The 19,338-nt window shown below is 42.2% G+C and overlaps 2 protein-coding genes and 2 non-coding genes across 7 annotated transcripts in view; 2 read left to right on the forward strand and 2 right to left on the reverse strand.

Annotated features, from left to right (window-relative positions):
* The window catches only part of TEX2 (testis expressed 2), a 42,436-nt gene extending 34,653 nt beyond the window's left edge, over positions 1-7,783 (forward strand). The window contains exons 9-12 of the mRNA XM_071764468.1: positions 2,699-2,821; positions 4,707-4,916; positions 5,126-5,246; positions 5,750-7,783. Coding sequence (XP_071620569.1) covers positions 2,699-2,821; positions 4,707-4,916; positions 5,126-5,246; positions 5,750-5,872 — 577 coding nt within the window. The 3' untranslated portion in view covers positions 5,873-7,783. The remainder of the gene's footprint in view (positions 1-2,698; positions 2,822-4,706; positions 4,917-5,125; positions 5,247-5,749) is intronic.
* An 847-nt stretch (positions 7,784-8,630) lies between these two features.
* LOC139805844 (small nucleolar RNA SNORA50) lies at positions 8,631-8,767 on the reverse strand. Its single transcript, XR_011730007.1, has one exon. It is a non-coding gene; the product is annotated as a small nucleolar RNA SNORA50 (small nucleolar RNA).
* A 178-nt stretch (positions 8,768-8,945) lies between these two features.
* LOC139805843 (small nucleolar RNA SNORD104) lies at positions 8,946-9,008 on the reverse strand. The gene has a single exon (XR_011730006.1). It is a non-coding gene; the product is annotated as a small nucleolar RNA SNORD104 (small nucleolar RNA).
* Positions 9,009-9,189: 181 nt separating this feature from the next.
* The window catches only part of ERN1 (endoplasmic reticulum to nucleus signaling 1), a 31,010-nt gene continuing 20,861 nt past the window's right edge, over positions 9,190-19,338 (forward strand). Inside the window, exons 1-2 of one of the 4 annotated variants that reach the window (XM_071763915.1) lie at positions 9,190-9,254; positions 17,970-18,081. Coding sequence is in view for 2 of the 4 variants with exons in the window: in XM_071763912.1 (XP_071620013.1) it covers positions 11,136-11,231; positions 17,970-18,081 (208 nt within the window). In the remaining 2 variants the exon portion in view is untranslated. Of the gene's footprint in view, positions 9,255-11,057; positions 11,232-12,131; positions 12,153-17,969; positions 18,082-19,338 lie in introns of those variants that run through there. The other 3 variants (XM_071763912.1, XM_071763916.1, XM_071763914.1) reach the window with 3 other exon arrangements.

The raw sequence follows: 19,338 nt of genomic DNA on the forward strand, positions 1-19,338 counted from the left end.
TGTCACATTTATTCTGAGATATCTTGAATAATACAGCAGCACTACATTACAGTGCAGTCAGGACAAGAAAACAAATGGGGAAAAAAACTAATGGCTGAATGATTTCATACACTGGTAAGAATATCAGAGGATTTAAAATTGACCTAGATTCTTGTTTTCACTTCCTGAGATAAATATTTCTGAATTTTTATCAGTATAATTGGGAGGTGTGTTTTTTGAAAAATCATTTTAATGTTGTACACTCAAAAAATGGGGGTTAGAGGAGGAAATCTCTCTACAAACCAAATTCTTGTTTTTCTTCCCCGTCCATTCAGGTTTTTCTGTGTTTTTTTTTTTATTTGCCCTGTGCAAGAACAGCCTCAGAAATAATTAGAGAATGCATTGATTTAATATTTAAAAATCAGCTTGATTCTAGCTGAGCAATAGGCTGCTAGCCACGTAAATGTTAATTCCTGTAACTAAGCAACTGATGACTTGAAGGTATTTTGCATTAAGTGTATTGCTCCCTGCACATGGCTGTGACGTTTCAAATGCTCAGGGCCAGGTACTGTGCCAGCTTTACACAAAGAGCATTCTCATCTTTTCTAGTTCATAGAAGGTTTTTTTTTGTTTGCTTGGTGGTTTTGTCTTGTTTTTCCCTTAAATGCAGTGGATGTTATGAACAAACGGACTCTGAGCAGTATAGAACATTTTGATTCTCCTCTGTGCTTTCTGGTGTGTTAGATGATTTTACTGTTTTATTAAAATTATCAGCTGACAATTGCTGTAACAAATCAAACTCTTCTGCCTGCACTTGCCATCCCAGTTGTATTGTCTGTAAGTGATACAGGGTGGTTGCCTGCACTCCCTTCTGTCCCTCAAGAGCCTGGAACAAGCAGCCTCCTGAGATGCAGTAACCACAAACCGTTGTAAGAAAGGCCAGAAAGGGGAGGGTGGAGGAAAACAGCACTGAATTTTCACAGTTCTTGGACTGTCAGTGTAAACCAAGACAAATAGTTGAATGTTGCAGTCTATTCTGTCGCTGCTGCTACTGTTTGAAATCAACCTCAAGTGTGCAGCTGCCTGGTTTGATAATGCTGTCTTGTGAGCAGCCAGGGAAACACAGCTCTCAGAAAGGGTGGAAAACAATTTTGATTGCCAAGTTGTTAAAAATAATACAGTAGCAGGTTCTACAGTACCAGTGATAGGCAGATGCAGGCAGGCTAGCCCAAAGTCACCACAGGTTCTTACTCCATTATCAGTCCTTTTTGCTATGTTGCACCACCACACAAAAACAAACCAACAAATGGCAATTCATAAAACATTGTGCAGTCTGCTCAGGAACAATACTGTAGCTCCAAAGTGTTTTTTCTGCCAATGTTTGTCATATAAATGGTCCATTGTATTTAGAGATCCCCTGGAATCTCACTCAAGCTTACTGCTGCTTTGTTTAATGCAAGGAAATCCTGCCTTAACCCACAGGCTTTGCCTGTAACCTAGGCAAAAAACCCCACCTTCTTGTAAGAAGGTGAAACCTTTGAGAGCCTTGATGCATCCTTAGAATGGGTGGTGTGATGTGCACTGGAAAGTGAAGTGAGGTCACACCCAGGTGTAGGAAGTTTGTAGCTTGACCTAAAAACATGAACTTCTCTTTGAAAAGGAGCTCCAGCATTGCTTTTGGGGCCAGTGACATGAACCATCCATCACAAGTTAACTCCTCAGGGAGGTGGCTCAGTTTGCTGTGCTCTTTCACTCTGCTGCAGGTACAAGAAGCATCTCTGGGTAAGAAGAGGTTTTGACAGTTCTGATTCCGTGGCCTGGGTAGCAAATTCCTCAGTACAGGAGAGGCCATGGCATCAGTGCTCCAGTTCTGAATTAGGCAGGGAGCAAGGAGTGCTGTGAGCTCTGCTTGGACTGTCCTTTTTCATTAGGACTTCATGCAGCAACTAACAGTGTGCTATGTACAGAGCAGTGAATTTCCAGGAATACACACAGAAAAAAAGAAGACACAGCTATGGACTGTTCTAAACAAGCTGTAAAATATTACAGTCCTGGGTATAGTCCCTAGGGCTAAACCCATGTGCTTTTGAAGCCTGTGTTGTGTAACTATTTCAAGCTCTTGTATTCAGTAGAGATCTGTTAATACTGAATACATTTACTGTATCCTTCTCTAGTTTTAATCTGTTTAAAAGATTTTAGATTTTTTCTGATTGTGTTTAGCAATTCTGTCACAGTTGAAGTCTGGGAAGTAGACTGTGATATTTTGTAGGCTAAGAGCAGCACTTGTTTGATTTTTTTTTTTTTTTTTTTTTTTTTTTTTAAACTTTACGTTTTCTCTTCTCCCCATGACATTCTTTGCTTTACTCCATCTTTCCATCTTGGACTCTCTTCAGAGGAAACAAAACAAAACCTTAAATCCTGTAAACATTGATCACTGTGTCAGAGAGGCTTAAAAGTTGCCCAGAAGTAAATTTCCCTACAAATATAGCAGGGAAAGGAGAATTTCCAGCAGAGATACTAGAGGAAGGAAAACTATAGCCTAAATTTGTATGGGACAAAGGTACCTCTGCAGAACATCTAGGAAATATTACTTTCCAAGGTTATGTAAGACTTGTGGTATAAAATTACCTTTTAAGAGTCTTCAGTGTCAGCCAAAGCTGTACATGTTGAATGGCTGTTTCAAAATATTACATTTGACCTGGAAATTGCTTTGTTTCAGTTTCAGGCCAAGGGCGTATTGTCTTGCAGACAGTGATGAGGAATCCTCCAGTGCTGGCTCTTCAGAAGAGGATGATGCTCCTGAATTGGCAGGAGAGAAGCAGGTGGCTCCAGGAGCAGAAGGGTGAGCTTGTCTACACAGTTTGTTAATCATTTCCTCCCTCCATTTTCAGATTTACTATATTTGATATCTTATTCCAGCCCTCTTAATGCTCATGGTCACACAGGATGTCATCATGTGAATATATCCAAGCAATTAAGCAAACATGTTTCTAGAGCAAAGGGCAGCAATCAGGACATGTACCACAAACAGAAATGAAGCTGCTCTGCTCTGGGAGGGTTCTACCTCCCTGGGAGCTCTGTTCACCATGCAGCACTTCTGCAGAGTGACCTCTACCCAGCTCCATTTAACACCTCCTAATTTCTTCACTACTGGAATAGAAAACGCCAGGTCTTGGGGCAGAGAACACGAGGGACCTTCCCCAGCATGTCCTGCCTGGTAGCACAGCTAAGAACAGGATTTAGTGTGTGAACTGGAAATACTCTGTCTATGGTGTGACACCTGTGCTGACCCTCCTGATCCCTTTTCCAGTTCATTATTTTTTAAGAAAACAACTATTATTCAAGCCTAGCTTCCTTGCTTAGGATCATGGTTGGGGGGTTTTTTTGTTGTTGCTTTTTCAGAGGGTTTGTTTTGGTCTTTTGCTTGTTTGCTTGGGTTTTTTTCTGTATTTTTCATATTCAAGCTTTGGGTGTCTGGGCTGTGCAACACTGCCCTCTGATGCTGTACAGGAATTTCAAAGAAAAATTCTTAACATCAGTTTTGCCACGTCATTCCTTGTTTTGGCTGCTGTTAGGATTTTTTTGCCTTCTGCATCTGATTGAAATTATGCCATGCATTGAGGAAGCTGCAATCAGTCTGAAATATCTCAGTTACAGTGTTGCCTATGTCTGAATGTACCTCCGTGATGTTGCCCTGAATATGCCAAAAGACTCCATGACATTCTCAGAATGTTCTGCTGAGTTTCCTTAGTTTTACTTCTAACCCTTCTGAAAACTATGTGAATAATTTTTTTTAATTATTTCAATAGATGCTATCAAGAATCTGTATTTCTACCACTACAGAATCTGATGAGAGAGTAACTACTTTCTCTGTGTAACGATACATCTAGTGTAAAATACAGAAATTGAAATTAATTTACCACTTTTATATCAGCTGAGGAGTTTCTTCCTTTTTTTTTTCTCCTAAGGAGAAAACTGTAAGAATGATCTTTTTGCAGGACAGGAAGATGTCATTTCCTTAGCAAGGTGTGCTATGCTACATGACACCAAGAGCCATGATAGATACCACAGTGTGTGGAAAATGCCAAATATGCTATTCTTAGAGTGTATTTGTATCTTTCTGAGGTGGAATAGGGGCAAGAAAATACATTCAATCCTTAAGGCATCTGTTTTAAAAGCTAGGATGCTGTCTGACACAATAGCCAGGAAAAGTAGCCTATTTTTGCAGGCCTAATTAACCATTTTTGGAATATCACTCCACCCACTGCCAAAATTGCCTTCCTCTTCTTTTTCAGTGCCTTTATACTTCTTGTAAATGCTAACTTTAAAATAAAACTTTTTTGTTCAGCACACACAGTTAAATAGATTAGACATGGTGGTTGGGCATTCTGTGCTGATAATATGTAGCATGTCTTGGTGCCTTCATGTCTTGAAAGTTTTATTGGAATGGTAATAAACAAGCCAGCTTGCTGGCATAAATGATGTAAGTGTATTTGCAATTAAAAACAAATATTGCATTTCCAATGGCATCTGGGAAGGGGTGTTCAGACTGGACAGAATTCCTGCCAGACACTTGTTGCTGACAGACTATGGCTGCTGTGTGCAGGTGCTGATAGGTACTGCTTGGACGTGGGAATATGTATTTGTTTAGAATTTTTGTATCAAAAACTCTAATAATAGAAAATTACTTCAGAAAAGGACCTTGGTGTCTTCTTTTTCTCTCACAGGTACGTTGGAGGACATCGGACGAGTAAGATCATGAGAATTGTGGATAAAATTACTAAGTCAAAATACTTCCAGAAAGCAACAGAGACTGAGTTCATTAAGAAGAAAATCGAGGAGGTCTCTAATACTCCATTGCTGCTAACAGTGGAAGTCCAGGAGTGCAGAGGAACTTTAGTAATTAACATTCCACCTCCACCTACTGACAGAATATGGTAAGAGGAACTTACTGCAGAACAGGGCAATGTTTCAGGTGTACTACCTAAGGGAGTGCAACTAAGAAAACAGGTAAACAGCAGTTAAAATGGGTTCTGGAAGAGATCTAACACAAACTAGTTGTAAATTAGGCAGGAATTATTAAGAGAATGTTGACAGTTAACACATTGCAGTGTTTATAACCCCACCTGTTCTGTACTCTCCCCAGGTATGGCTTTAGAAAACCTCCCTACCTGGAGTTAAAAGCTCGGCCGAAACTTGGTGAGAGAGAAGTGACTCTGGTTCATGTGACTGACTGGATAGAGAGGAAACTAGAACAAGAGTTTCAGGTGCATTTCCTTTATATTTTCATGTTGTAAATGATAGCTTTGGTTTAGAGGGGTGGGTTCGTAAATTTTTACCAGTCCCCTAGTTCATTCAAGTCTAGGTGGTAACCTCCACTGCTCCAGTGTAGTGGAAAATAAAAATTCAGCTAAAACTGGCTTCTGGTTGGTGATGGTCTCATCAGTCAAGGTTATTGACCAGCTTCATTCCAAACTCCAACCTGTATAATCAGCCAGAAATCAAAAACACTAATTTTATTAAAAGTACAATGTGCAGCACATGGGTAAGAGCTGAGAAACCATCGGTTAAGAAAAGTTGGCATGTTTCCTGCAGTGCCATTTCAACCTAATGGAAAGTGCAGAAATCCTTGTATTTCTGAATTTCATCTATAAATATAACACAACTAAATGGCTGGAAATCCATTGCAATTTTAACTAAAAAAATCAGGGAGCTAAGGTTTCAACTGGCATGTGAAATGTAATTTGATTTAATTGCATCTTTTTCACAGAAAATCTTTGTCATGCCAAACATGGATGATGTTTATATTCCTTTAATGCACTCAGCCATGGACCCCCGCTCCTCTACGTGCCCTCCTAGAGATCTGGTGGTGGAGGCCTCTGATCAGCTGTGACATGTGAAGACTCTTGCAGTTTACAGTATTATAAAAGTTATTCTCATGGTTTTATAAACTGTGCTGTAGTTCTCATCCCTAACTTGTGCCACTTCTCCCCACCAAGGACTGCCTATTACCATACCTTTGTGCTCACTTGCCTGGTTACTGTTGCTGTGTACTTCAGCTACATGAAGTTTCATTCCACTAAGTGGTTGATTTATTTTTGTATTGGCTGCCATCTGGGGTTTAACTTGAAGGCTAAGATGACCTGTTCTTTAGGGGAGGGAGGAGAAACCTAGCTGTAATAGGACAAGGAGCTTGTTGACACACCTTTTGTTCACCTTATGTTTTCATGCTAATGTGCATTAAGGCATTGAAAGGTTGTTTGGCAGCAAAGGAACTGCATGCCAAATGGAAAAAATCCTAAATAAGGAATGAATTTATAAAACTGGAGGAATATTTTTCTTTCTCAGGCAGTTGGAGGTGTAGAATGAACTGTTTTATGTTCTTTCACTTCTGCAGTCAATAGCTTGTGTCAAGCAATCGAAATATGAAATGCTTTCAGGATAAAAGAATGTAAATTGGATGTATAGGTAATGTAGTGACTCAATGTGGTATATACGTATTACTTTTTTCATACAGAACTTGTGCTTTTTTTGGGGAAGCAAGTAGCCATAAAACACACACAAACTATCAGTGAAGGTGGGACTGTCAGATTTTTGTAAACGAGGAAAAAAAAAAACCATTGGTAAAGCCATGAGACCAAACCATAGCAAACCGCCTTATAGTGAGGTACAATCACCTTGGTTCATTATTAACTCTGAATGTTGATTAAAGACATGAGCACACACATACAGTGTCAATACTGCACATTACCAGTACTTACCCTGCTGTGTGTAGAGCCTCTTGCTATGATGAAACACACCAAGTTTTTTCTTGTAGGAGAGTTTGTTGCTGTGAGTCTTTTCCATTGCACTGTGTTTACACGCTAAGCATGGGACCAAACTCTGAGGTTACAGCTCAGTGCCCCTGAGAACAGCTGTGACACGAAGATTTTGACCCCCATGCATTGGTTTTTTGGACTTTGTGGAATAGGAATTCAAACATTGCAGTTATTCAAGCTGATCGCGATATAATTTAGGACTGTTTGTGCTAATTAGTGGCCAAAATGAAGGGGGAGGGGGAGCTGCCTTTTATTTCTATCTGGGATGATTCAAGATAAAATGTATGCAGTAAATTGAGTATTTGAACACTACATATCCACTATTCAACACATGTAATACTTTTCTGATAGTGTTGCCAACTGTTCATGGGTGTCAGAAAACCTTTTAGTTTACAAAGAAGGTGAGTTTTGGCTCTCCTTTGATAACATGATTTGCTTTTCTTTTTTTTTTTTTTTTTTTTTTTAGAAGTAATTTTTAAAAAACTTTTTTGTACATTGTGTTGTCACATTTGATGTAAATCAAAATTTTCCGTGTGTAACTTGATGATTTACCATCTCTAAATGAAGCTATTATATTGAAGGTTTTTTAAACAGCACCTTGCCTGAAACAAAAAGAAAACTACATTTAATATATTTAAAATTAATTCTATATTTGAACACCTATTTTGGTTACCTTTAATTGAAATATTAGTAGGTTGTATTTGTTACCTGAACTCCTCCTTGACCATTCCAGGCTGTGTATATTCTGGGGTTTGCTGATTGTGTAGGCATTCTTTGCCTTTCATGAAGTCTGCATGTCTCGTACGCAGGTCTTTTATATGATTTAATTTCTACGTGCAATAACTAAAGTCAAAAGACTAGATGCACTAATGTGTAAACAGACTTAGACTTATTACACAAGATTGTCATATTGCACTTCATAAACCATGGGTAACTACAATCTGCTTGCTTTGTTTTATTAAATAAATTTATCCCATGTCAAACAATTATTCAGTTAAAATTCATTTGCACTTAGCCCCTATCTTCTGCAAGTGGTTTCAGAAACTTTATTAGAAAGACAACTTGTGTATTATAGCACAGGATTGGTTAACTAATGCTGAGACTGTTCTCTCTAAAAGGGTAAAAGGTTAATTGTACTGTAGAGAAACCGCGTTTCACTGCAGCAGTTTGTATTGTGCCTTAAAAATGAGTTCTTTCACTTTATCTTCACGAGATCCTTGAAATGATTACCAGGAGTCCTTTAGTCTTTCTAGACTGGGCTTTTGTCTAATCCTGTAATCAGTCAAGTAACTGTAACTTTTCTATAGCTAGAAAACTCTATAGATGCCTCTGCCTCCAGGACAGCACAAGCACAGCTCTTGAACAGATGGGAGAAGATGGAGGCCTTTAGAGAGCTGCAGTTTGATCACAGGAGTGATCAAGTCTTATTTGTTTCAAGTTCTCCTTCACTGTGTGCATAACAAGACCCTGAACACTGGATCCTTTTCTCCTGCTCAAGACCTATTTCACCTTCACCCGGGTGTGCTTTTACCCCTACAGCAGCTGTGCAGGAACACAAAGACTTCTGCTGTTACCTCTAAATCCCCTTTATGTACATGAACCCTGAAGTGTTATTTTTTAGGTGTAGGCTGAACCAACCGTCAGAGCCGAGGCAGCCTGGGTCCCGGTATCACCCTCTCCCCCCTCCACGAACTGCCCGGAGCTGCAGTTCGGCCCCGCCAACACCTCCCGGTTCCTCCCGCTCCCTCCCCTCTCAGACTCCGCCGCCATTTTGTGCGGTGCCGCCCGCCGCCCCTGGCTTGGGGGGGGTGTCAGGGGGTGCTCCCCCAGACGAGCTGTCCCTTGCTTTTAAAAGAGCTGCCCGGGTCGGACCGAGCAGCCCCAGTTATGAACAAGCGCTTCACTCTTGCACTACAGCTTGGCCAGCGGCGCCGCGGGCAGGGCACCCCGCCGGGTCAAAGGCAGTGCGGGGAACGGGCGGACGCGTGACAAGAACCAGCCGGACACATTCAACGGATGCACACAGCTTTATTTTCCAGGGCGCTCCTCGGCGGCCGCCAGACGGGGCCTGCAAAACACAGAAGGAAAAGGGAAGGTTAAAGACGCAGTGCACAGCAGCGGCTCCGCAGGGTGAGCGGCAGCCTGGGCGCTCAGTAATAGTTTTGCTTCATGCATGTCAGCAGTCTAACACGTGTCAAGAGACATCAGTGCGACCCATCCAGTGCCCTCAGTGCCCCTCCCAGCACCGCACCCGCTCTCACCTCCTCCCGCCGCGCTGAGAAAAAGGCCTCAGCAGCGCTTGGCTCCCCCTTATATAGCTACCGGCACCCCGCCCTTCCTCGTCTCGCCCAATAGAATTCAAACCTGGGGGCACGCGCTGATGCGGTTGCCGCTGCGCGCGGGGGAGGGGTCTGAGGCGGGAGGAGGGAGCGGTGCGATGGCGCCGGGCCGCAGGAGGTAAGGCTCTGAGGGAGCCTGCTTAGCCCGCTCTCCCAGCGCGCTGGGCAGCTTTATTCGCCCTTTCTGACACAGTAGTGCTCTTTTCATTGGTAATTTGTTCTAACTGTCTGTTAAGAGTCAGGGTTTAGTGTTAATAATGTAACGGGTTAGGCCCTGCTCGCATCTCAGAGCTGCCTGCCCGGTTCTGAGGGGTTTCCTCAGTTTCTGAGGAGAGATGCCAGGGAGGGGCCGCTCGCCTTCCCGCCCTGGGGAAGAAGGCCTCCCCTCCCGCCGCCTCAGCCCTTGTGTTCGACATTTTTCCCACCTGTGAGGTCGTTTGGAGGCAGCTGTGCCAATGAACTGCAGCTGGGTAGCGGCCTCCACAGTGTGACACTGGAAAAAAAGAATCTCCCTTAACGTAGCACGTAGCAGGGCATGAAGTTCAGCTTAAAGCGACTAAGATCGTACGTAAAGAGGTAATGGTGCCTAATTTTAACGATACCTGGTAACAGTTTTCAGAGGCGAGGATGCTAGGGCAGCGCGGTGGAGCGGTGGGAAGGGCAGTGCTGCCATCCCGCGGTCGCTGCAGCCCCAGCCGGGAGCTGACCGGACCAGCCCGGCAAAAGCGATGAACACCCTGCTCTGTGCCCAGGGTAGGCCCCGCTTCCTGCTCGACATCTGCGCTTTTTCACACAAACACGACAGCCCGCATTCACTGTCGTGCGTATGGTTACGAGGAGTTTCTGCACCTGTGGCAGAAATCTGGATGTGCTCCTGGTGTGTGCTGTTGCCATAGCACGTGTGGTGTGCTGGAGGGTTTGCTCCTTCTCGAATGGGGTGGATGCTTAATATGCAAGATCACCCTAAAGAAACCCATCTGTCGGTACCAGAGAACAGAAATCTCAGTCTTGTTTGTAGCTTCAGGACGCTATTATGTATTCAGATTTGCTGATTAGGTTACAATTATGTCTCCTGGCCATATAATCAAAGGCACACCTATGAACAGAGGGAGCTGCTGGAGCCGATCTGATGTGTGCATGCTGCATGCTTAGGACTCGGTGTGCTCTGCAGCCCCATTAACGGTATCAGTATTAAAAAGCAAACAGTATGTAGCAAGGACAAAGTGGCTTTGTTATATAAATAGGCACCTGAAAGCTAGGCCTTTGCCAAGCAGTGTAAATATACTGTTCTCTTTTTGAAGCTTCTTCCATTTGATTCAGTATTTTTTTTGTGTGTATTTTTAAGTGTTCGGAGGAGGTTGGACCTGGTTTGTGGTTCAAAGAGGCACGTTTTTTGGCTTTGAATTTATTGAAGGCATTGCAAGACACGCAGGGGTCAGCAGTGACTTTGTTAAAGCGGGAGCTATGCCAAATACATTTGGCCTGATCTGCTTTGAAAGCGAAAAATCAATAGGGAAATGATACCGGGCAGGGGGATGGGGGTGCGTGTGCTGGAGGAGAGAGGCTTTGGCTTTACCCACCAAGTATTTTTAAAAAGCAGCAGCAGCAGCCAGCTCGCTGTCACTGTGCCCACGGTTTAAAATGTCAAGGTGTCTTGGCCAGCGCCCCCGGGCCAAGCTGCAGTTTTGTCGGGACTCGGCACAAACGGGGAGGCTCCGGCAGCAGAGCAAACCCCGGGGAGCCTCTGGCCACCTCCGTGCCCGCAGCCCGCGGCCCTGCCGGACCCCTGAAGGAGCCGCGGGGAGGGCGGTGTCTCCGGTCTGCCTCCCCCCAGCTCCCCAGCCCCGGTGTGCCCGTCCCGGCAGCGGGTCCCGCGGGCAGTACCGGGTCCGGGCCGCCCGCGGGTGACGTCGGTGTCGCGGCCCCGCCCCCCCCTTCCCCCGCGGGGACACCGGACACGCCGCGCGGGGACACGGCCGCACGCCCCGCGGTGTCAGCCATGGGGCCGCTCCGCAGCCTCAGCCCGGGCGCGCTGCCGCTCCGGGCCCTGCTCCTCCCGCTGCTGCTGCTGCTGCTGATCCCGCCGAGGCCCGCGGTAAGCGAGGGGCGGCCCGGGCCCGCTGGGCCCTGGGGGTGGAGGGGCGGGCAGGGCAGGACAGGGAGAGCGGCGGTGTCCCCGTCCCGGCCGCGGCGGGAGGAGGGTGGGCACGGCTGGGCCCGGGGCGCCGGAGCTGGGGAGGGGCAGGGGAGGCCTCGTCCCGTGCAGGCCGGACCCCCGCCCGCGGAGAAGGGAGCCGGGGGTGCGGGCGGGTCCTGCCGCCGTTTACCGAAAGTTTGGCGTAGGTGGTGGCGAAGCCGCCAGACGTCCCGTGTGCTGCCCCGGGGTGAGGGGGGCAGCGGGCACGCCTGAGGGATCCAGCTCCGCAGCTGTGTTCCTGCTCCTCTGCGCCTGCAGCCGACACCGCACCTGGACGGGTACCATGTATAATAAGCCTTGAAAAATAAAAATGCAGTCAATTTCCAATAAAATAATTTCTGAGCGCAGGTCGAATAAACTTTTGAAAGTTGAACCTGTGGAGGTGGGTGGAAGTAGCAAGGCATTCCAGAAGATCTTTGCTCTGCCCCTTCCTAACCTCCAGAGCAGGGGGGCTTGTTTTCTTTCTGAAGAAAACTCTACCATAAATAAACCAAAACCCAACGAGCAAATCCATTTTGTGTACGTTGACATCCAAATACACATTATTAGTTACATGCCCTGTACACTGTCTTAGGGCATCTTGATCATTCTGTTTACAGAGCAAAGATGGCAACGTGCACTAATGCACACATGGTTGGTATCAAAAGAGACTGCAGTTCTAAATTCAAAGGTGAAAAACACACTGCACAAGTCACTGCCCTACAAAAGCTCTTAAGGAGAGATAATCAGGTTGATTTTACAGTGTTGCATGGAGCAATAAAAGCAGAGGAACAGTGAAACTGGAGCAGGTGGAATACTGGGCAGATTATTTGTATGGAGGTAAATAGTTTTAAACTGTAATTTAAAATGTGTGCAGGCTGCTGCACTGAGATAGAAAACTAAGTCTTAAAAAATTCCATTCTGAAAGGTGCTCCTCTTTGTGAATTCTCAGGTTCAGAAGACACTGTAAATGCCAGCTGGCATTTGCTGTTTCCATTGTACTGAAGTGTAGCAGAGGAAAGTTTTAGGTTATGTTGTTTTATGGATTGTTCATTGTTACTTGAAAATGCTGGTGTAATATATGGGGTTATATTTCAGTGTAAGCAAAGCTGAGGGCTTTGTTTTTCACCTGGGATATAATAGCTCCACTCACCTTTCTTGAAAAGTAAACACATTAAGAAGTGAAACTGTGTAACATAACTAGTGTTGTTATTTCATTAGGAAACTGGAAAAAATAAATGCAGCCTGTCAACAAAAATTACTTAAAAATATTTATATAGGGTGCTAATGTCTTTGTCTTAATCCACACTGCAATCTCTTCAGGGTCCTGAAAGCTTTGAGGTTCAGATTTTGCAAGGGAAACACTGATTTGCAACTCATGAAGTATTAAAAATAGTACTGAATAAGAATACTAAGAACTTTAGACTTTAAATACTAAAAATACCTTCTGAATCCACAGATTATTACTAAATTCTGTGTAATTTCTTGCATAGTCACAAAAATGTAGACTTGGGCACCTGTACAGTTCAGCCCCTTTTTTCTCTGGATTTTTCTCTCCTCTTGGTCTCCCTGCCCTGTCATTTTACTTCAGATCAGTATCTGATCTTAGGTTCTCCATTTCTTGGTTTCTTTTCTCTGTGCTCACCCTGGTCTTTTTGCTCTGCCAGCTGTAGTCCTCACCATGGCTTCCAAGTGGAAATCTATTTCATATTTCAGTCCCTTTTCAGAACTATTTTTCATTTCCATGAACTTAGTACCAGTCAGCTCTCCTGTAATTAACCCATTTAACTGGAAAGGCTTATTTAGAACCATTAATGTTGCTTGAGTCATGAATTCCCATGAAGGGCTGGCATACAATTCTTGGTATTGAGGAAACACGAAAAACATTACTTAAAGATTTTGCAGATTGTGTTTTCTGTAGATTTTTCTTAGGGCTACTGGTGTTGATTTCTTGCTCTGTATTTTCTTTGTCATATAAATATGCTCTTTGTTACTTTATATCCCAACTTTACTATTGTTTTCCTAAAATGTTTGTTACGTGTTTCATAAAGGGGTTTCCTTTCCTGTCTTTTCTTTGTAAGATGAAATACTCTCTCTTATTATCTAGGTGATACAGTGTATGTAAAAGATGACTTATATCACAGTGTATTCCAAGATACACTTGGAATTGCCCTGAGGATGGGATGTATGGGAACACATGATAGAAGGGTTACATCTCAGGTACAGCAATGAGAAGTGCAGCAGAGCTGGCAGTAAATAAGCACTCACCATAAATATTATACAGTACTGGTTTACAGCTCTCTCTAGCTTGAAAAAAAACCCTTGATTTTGTGAGACTTGGGCATTCAAAACTCTGCCTGTGTCTCTTTTAACACAGAGTCAGAGCAACACAAAAATAACCTCTCTGGGATTAAACTGGTATTTAGCACATGGGTCTGTTCCCTCCTGCAGCCTGTGGGAGTGGTCCCAGTCTGGGGCACGGGGTGTGCAGGCAGCACACGATGGGAAAACCCCAGCCCCAACCAGGTGTCCTTTCTGCCAATGTGCTCTTTATCTCAGCCTGGGGGTTAGGCACCAAAATCTGGGTGAGACAGCAACAGATTTTAAAGAGGACATTTTCAAGAACTATGTCAATTAACATGAATGTGGTTTATTTGAGTTGCAGATGTCTTTACTAACTAAAATAAATAAATAAATAAATAAATAAATATATATATATATTAGGGTTGAAGGGTTTTTTGGAGAGGAATGCAAACTTTGCTCGTGTACCTAAAATTATCCTGGACAGCTCTGTCCTGGAGTGTAAATTCATGTGCATAGCACTCTGCCCTTCTATCCATTTTGGTTGCTGGTGTTCTTGTGAATATTGCAATAAGCTTTGGGTTTACAGAGGGACAAGTCTGAAAACTTAGCTGGGAGTTTATGGTGTAGAGCAGCACTCAAAGTTCGGTCACATCAGAGGATGGCTGGAGTGGACCTCCTGCAGTTTTCCATTTTTCCTGCTGCAGCACAAATGGGAGTATGAATGAAAAGTCACTGGGACTGGGTTACAGTGCTGATGAGAATCAGCTAACAAAGACATGTTGGAATTTATTTTAGATTAAAAGATCTGTACAGTTTGTTTCACTTTCTACAGAAAATGGTTTTTTTTTTTGTCACCTCGCTTTCATGTATCAACCTCATTATTAGTTACACTAAAAAGCTTTCCCACAGTAGTTTACTGAGCCTTACAGAGTTTCTTCATGACATGGTTTTATTATGCATAGTGAGATTTAGCCTCTAGCCTGGCAGGGTAATTAGGAGATAGCCTATGATTCATTACCCTGGTTTTGAAAGCTATCTGTGGTGAATATGCCAATTACTTGCATTGTGTGGTAATGTTTAAAAATATTTTGCATTGCATCCTGATTGGTTTACCAGTTGTGGTTCCAGTAGCATAAATTCTGGTACAGGCCTCTTGCTACTGGGAGAAAATGTCCGGTGCAGTTAGTGCTGAAGTTGGTTTTTCAGGAAAATGCAGGTAAACCAGGCATTACCAAAGAAATGATGAGGCTGTAACTTTTAATTAGCAAGCCATCCACCCTTTGCTGTCCATCAGAGCTTACAGATTAAGTTGGGTGCGTATGTACTCCTACTTAAGGCTCAGAAAAGAGAAAATTACTACCTGGGAACACATGGCACTGTGGTGTGTTCACTAGTGAGCACTCAACTATTTCTGGGAAACCAGTAACACTTCTCAGGGTCAGCAAGATGCTGTTTCATGTCCAGGTCACTGTGAAGTGTTTTCCTGTTCTTTATTCATACTCAAAGAACCTTTTGTGGTATCACCTGCACAGCAGAACATGTTTTGAGGTTACAGAACTATGACCTCCAGGAACTGAGTGGCCTGGTTTTTTTGTTTTTTTTTTTTTTCTGTCTGCTGTTTCCACTGACTTCAGTGGGATTTGTGCATACTTGGTGACCTGCATTTCAAAAGTACTGGTTTTAAGCAGATTAATTAGTAGAAGAAATTATACCTGTGGGGATCTGTTTTCTTATAATGCAAGAAAACAGAATAGGGCACTGCTCTGCTAACCTGTAGGAGAATTTGAAAGGCTGCAGTAAATGAAGACAGTATCTTCTTTGACACTGGTACCATATGCTTACACCAAGGCATCAGAGCTTGTTCTCCAGCTTTCTCTGACCTTTCTCTGAGTAATTTTGTTACTTAGATTCCTAAAACATTTTATCTAAAGATGTGGTAGATCTGGACTGAGGGGAAGACTTATTTGATCCCAAGTACCAGCAGCCTCCTGAAATGTCAGTAATCTGGAAGACAATATTGGTTATTCATGTTCTAATGAGAGTTTCAGAGCTCACATTTAAATCCATAATTTCTATAGCCTTGATGTCACAAGTAGATGCTCAAATGTTAAATATGAAAATGTTAAATCTACAGATATACAAGAGTTCCGCATACTGAGATGTGATACCAAAACATAATCGTGGTGGGTATTTTACAAGCAATTTTTTTGTGAAGATGGTGCACACTTTGTTCACAATAAGAAGACAGGAAGAGAATATGCTGCTTCTGTAAGATAAAGAGCTAAAAGATAAGAAAAAACTTGTGCAGAGAGTAAAAAGTAGCCTAGAAAACAATCTTAAGCCTGTATACATGGAAGATGAGGTGGATTTGCTCTATGCTGTATTTTATTTGCAACTAAACTTCAACATGAGCCATTACATTCTGGGTGTCAGATTCCCACCTGCAACTTAAGGGAACTTCAGTAATTTTCACTTCCTGCCTTTAACAGTTCTTGCTCAATTTACTGGATGCAGTTTCACTGAACTTGTTAACCCAAACGATCACTTTGGATAATGGATGTTTTTGATGTGTCTTTTTTGACAGAAGAGCAAGCAGGGTCATCCATTCTTTTAAATTAAATAGCTTGTCAGGTCTAGGGTATATAGATCTTTGTGAAGGAACAGCTATCAAGATCTTGTGTTCCCCCTGATGTACAATATACAGGATTTACACCAAATGCATTGCTTTATTGAAATAATGCCTACAAATATTTTCTGCCTTATCTATGAATCTGATGGAAGAATTAAATTGTCTGCAATAGAATTTTTTTGTGAATACAAGTGCAGTGAAAATATACATTTGTTTGCCATGAGAAGGCTGAAATGCTTGTCAAAAGGCAGGTAAAAAATTAGTTTACAAGACATTGTTAAAATTTTACAGTTGTGATTTCTTCTTGGAACTTGCACAGACATGCAGCATGACTTGAAATGGCAACCTGGTGTTGGGCAACATCTGGCAGTTGAGAATGATGGTTACCTAAACAGCTAAACACAGTTAGCCTGACAGGCACAGTTTGTGCAATTTGTTGAAATTCAAAGCTGGAATATCCATCCATTCATTCATTCATGCTTTGCTTCATGTTTTTTTGTTCTGGCTTGTTTCTGCTTTATAAGCCCAGAGCCCTCCAAAAGTGCAGATGTCTCTGCATAATTTAACATCAGATCCTTTTTCTAGACCTCCAGCAGTTATTTCTGACCTGTGGTTTGTGTATTGATGATTTGTAATTTCATTTTTTCTGCCCTGTCTATTCCAGGCGTTTTCATTTTGATTGGAAAAAGCATGTATCATATTGGTAGATATGACCTGAAAGTTGTATAGTTATTGCTTTATTATATTATTCTTTTAGCTTTATACTTCACCTTAAAGTCTAACACTGCAGCTGAGTTACATTAAAAGTGCATCAGTTTCCAAAGCAAGTTACTCCTATATCCATGGATTTTAAATTGGCAGTTTCCTATTTTATTTTGCAATAGTTCTAACATGACTAAAATGCCTTTTTTTACAATTCAAACCATTGGAGACATTATTATGTTAAATGCCTACATTTCATTTCATGAGCTGTGGTAGGTTAAGAATTATATTTAACTGTGGTGTTTGCTCTCTGCAGCAGAAATACAGGATTGGGAGACATGAGGTGTAAAGACACAATGAAGAGGTTTAACAGTGTGCATCTCCTGTAGCCTTTTTAAGCTGCATCTCTCCTAAACATTCTTCCTTGCTCTGTGCCAGCCTGCAGGTCCAGCCCATCACTCCAGCCCCACAGAATATTGATCACCTTTCAGTTTTATTTATCAATGTTCTCCCCAGCCAGTATCTTCTCATCTCTAGGGCACTAAACCCTGGTAAAAGTGTGTTCTGTTTACTTGGTAGTAACGAGGTTTTGACATTCACACTGAGGTTTTCTGAGCTGCTCTGAAGCTCCTCACCCTTGCTATCTCATCACAAAATCTTTGTATCAGTCCTTCCCTAGGTGAGCTCCCTCTCTGGTTTCACCTCACTTTAGTGCAAGCAGACTTTGATTAAAAAAAATGAAAATGGAAGGTGAGTTGTAGATAGATCTTTCATTTAAAGCATCTCCCAGTTTGTCTCTTAGCACAGTAAGCAGCTCCATAGCAGTGACAGAAAAAAAAATTTAAAAATAATTTTAAAACTCACTGAATTCAAAGGGACAAAATAGTTATTCTAGTTATCTGGTTATTCTAGTCTGTGTGACTGGGAAGAAGGATGGTGTTCCAGGCAATGTACTGTATGCAGTTACAAGCAGACTTTGTAGGAAACAATTCCATTCAGCATTTGGATTTCTCTTTTTCCAGAACACCACCTCGGTCACTGTACCAGAAACACTGTTGTTTGTTTCCACTCTTGATGGAAGTTTGCATGCTGTCAGCAAGAGGACAGGAGCTATCAAGTGGACTTTAAAAGAAGGTGAGCAGGTGTCCTGATGCCCTCTACTCAGGAACAGTAGTAACAGACAAATCAATTGTTAATTCAGACTGTTGTAGGGCCTGGTAAATACTTTCTTGCCTTTCTTATTTTTGCTCTTCCTCCAGAATTAAGCTGTTTCTGGAGTTACGTTCACATTTTTACTTGCAGATCATTTCCAGGTTTATGTTTTGGGTTTTTTTCACCAGACTGTGTGAGCTCTAGTGGTATAACTGGTAGGTGTCATGTTATATGGGAATGAGCTCAATGTAGGATCACAGAACAGCAAAGATGTCAAATGAGGATGTCAGCTGGTGGAACTGAGCAAAGGGTTTGCATGATTCTGTCTGGAATACTTTACATTAATTAGAGCAGTGGATATTGTACAAACCTCAGGTCTTTTTTTCTATAGTAAATGTTAAGAAATAGCACAGATTTTAAATAAAACCTCCTCACATTTATGGAAAGAAATTTAACATTGCTCTGTGACTGGAAGTGATTTTGTAATTTTAATTACTGAACAGAGATTCAGTATTTAATAGAAATTTGTTTTAGTGGGACTCTGATTACATATGGTAGAAGTGGTAGGAGGACTTTCTCTTCATTTTGGGAAAGAAATGAGAAAACAGGTCAAATAAAAAGGAGTCACAGTGATTGCATCATTCTGTCCTCTATTTTTAAAGCTGATGTCATTTTAGTAGGTGAGCTGAAATTATCCCACAAAAGGGATTGTGTTTATCTGATGCCTGCAGTACACACCAGTTATTGTTATTTGTAAAACTACTCATATTTAAATGCAAATCTACCAGACAAAAAGGTAACTTCATAAATGAGCAAAGAATGCTTTTTTAGTTCCTCTTGCAGTAAAAGGGGGTGACCAAGTATTTCCTTGAAGGATCTTTGTTTATAGGTTTGATTAAATTTTCTCCTAAACCTCCTCTTTAAATTTATACCTCTCTTTTCCCTGAACAGGCTTGTAGAAAAAAAAAAAAAAAAAGTTGTAAGCCTCCTCCTTTATTGTTGCTCTTGGCTACTGTGGTGTTAAGAGAAGCTTACTGGTTTTTGCTTGTCATTCAGCTGGCATGAGCATACACTAGGTAGTCCTACACTAGAAGGATATCATAACTGTTTGCAGCCAGATTTAATAAGTAGCAAGAGGTTTTTGGGGAAGAAATTAGGGTACTTTGGTAATGAAAAGAATCTTAGTCACAGTGTATTGCTCAAGTAAATTCCCTTTAAAAAAAAAAAAAAAAAAAGTTG

This window comes from Heliangelus exortis, chromosome 20, assembly GCF_036169615.1.
Source record: "Heliangelus exortis chromosome 20, bHelExo1.hap1, whole genome shotgun sequence".
In the NCBI taxonomy this organism is placed as follows: domain Eukaryota; kingdom Metazoa; phylum Chordata; class Aves; order Apodiformes; family Trochilidae; genus Heliangelus; species Heliangelus exortis.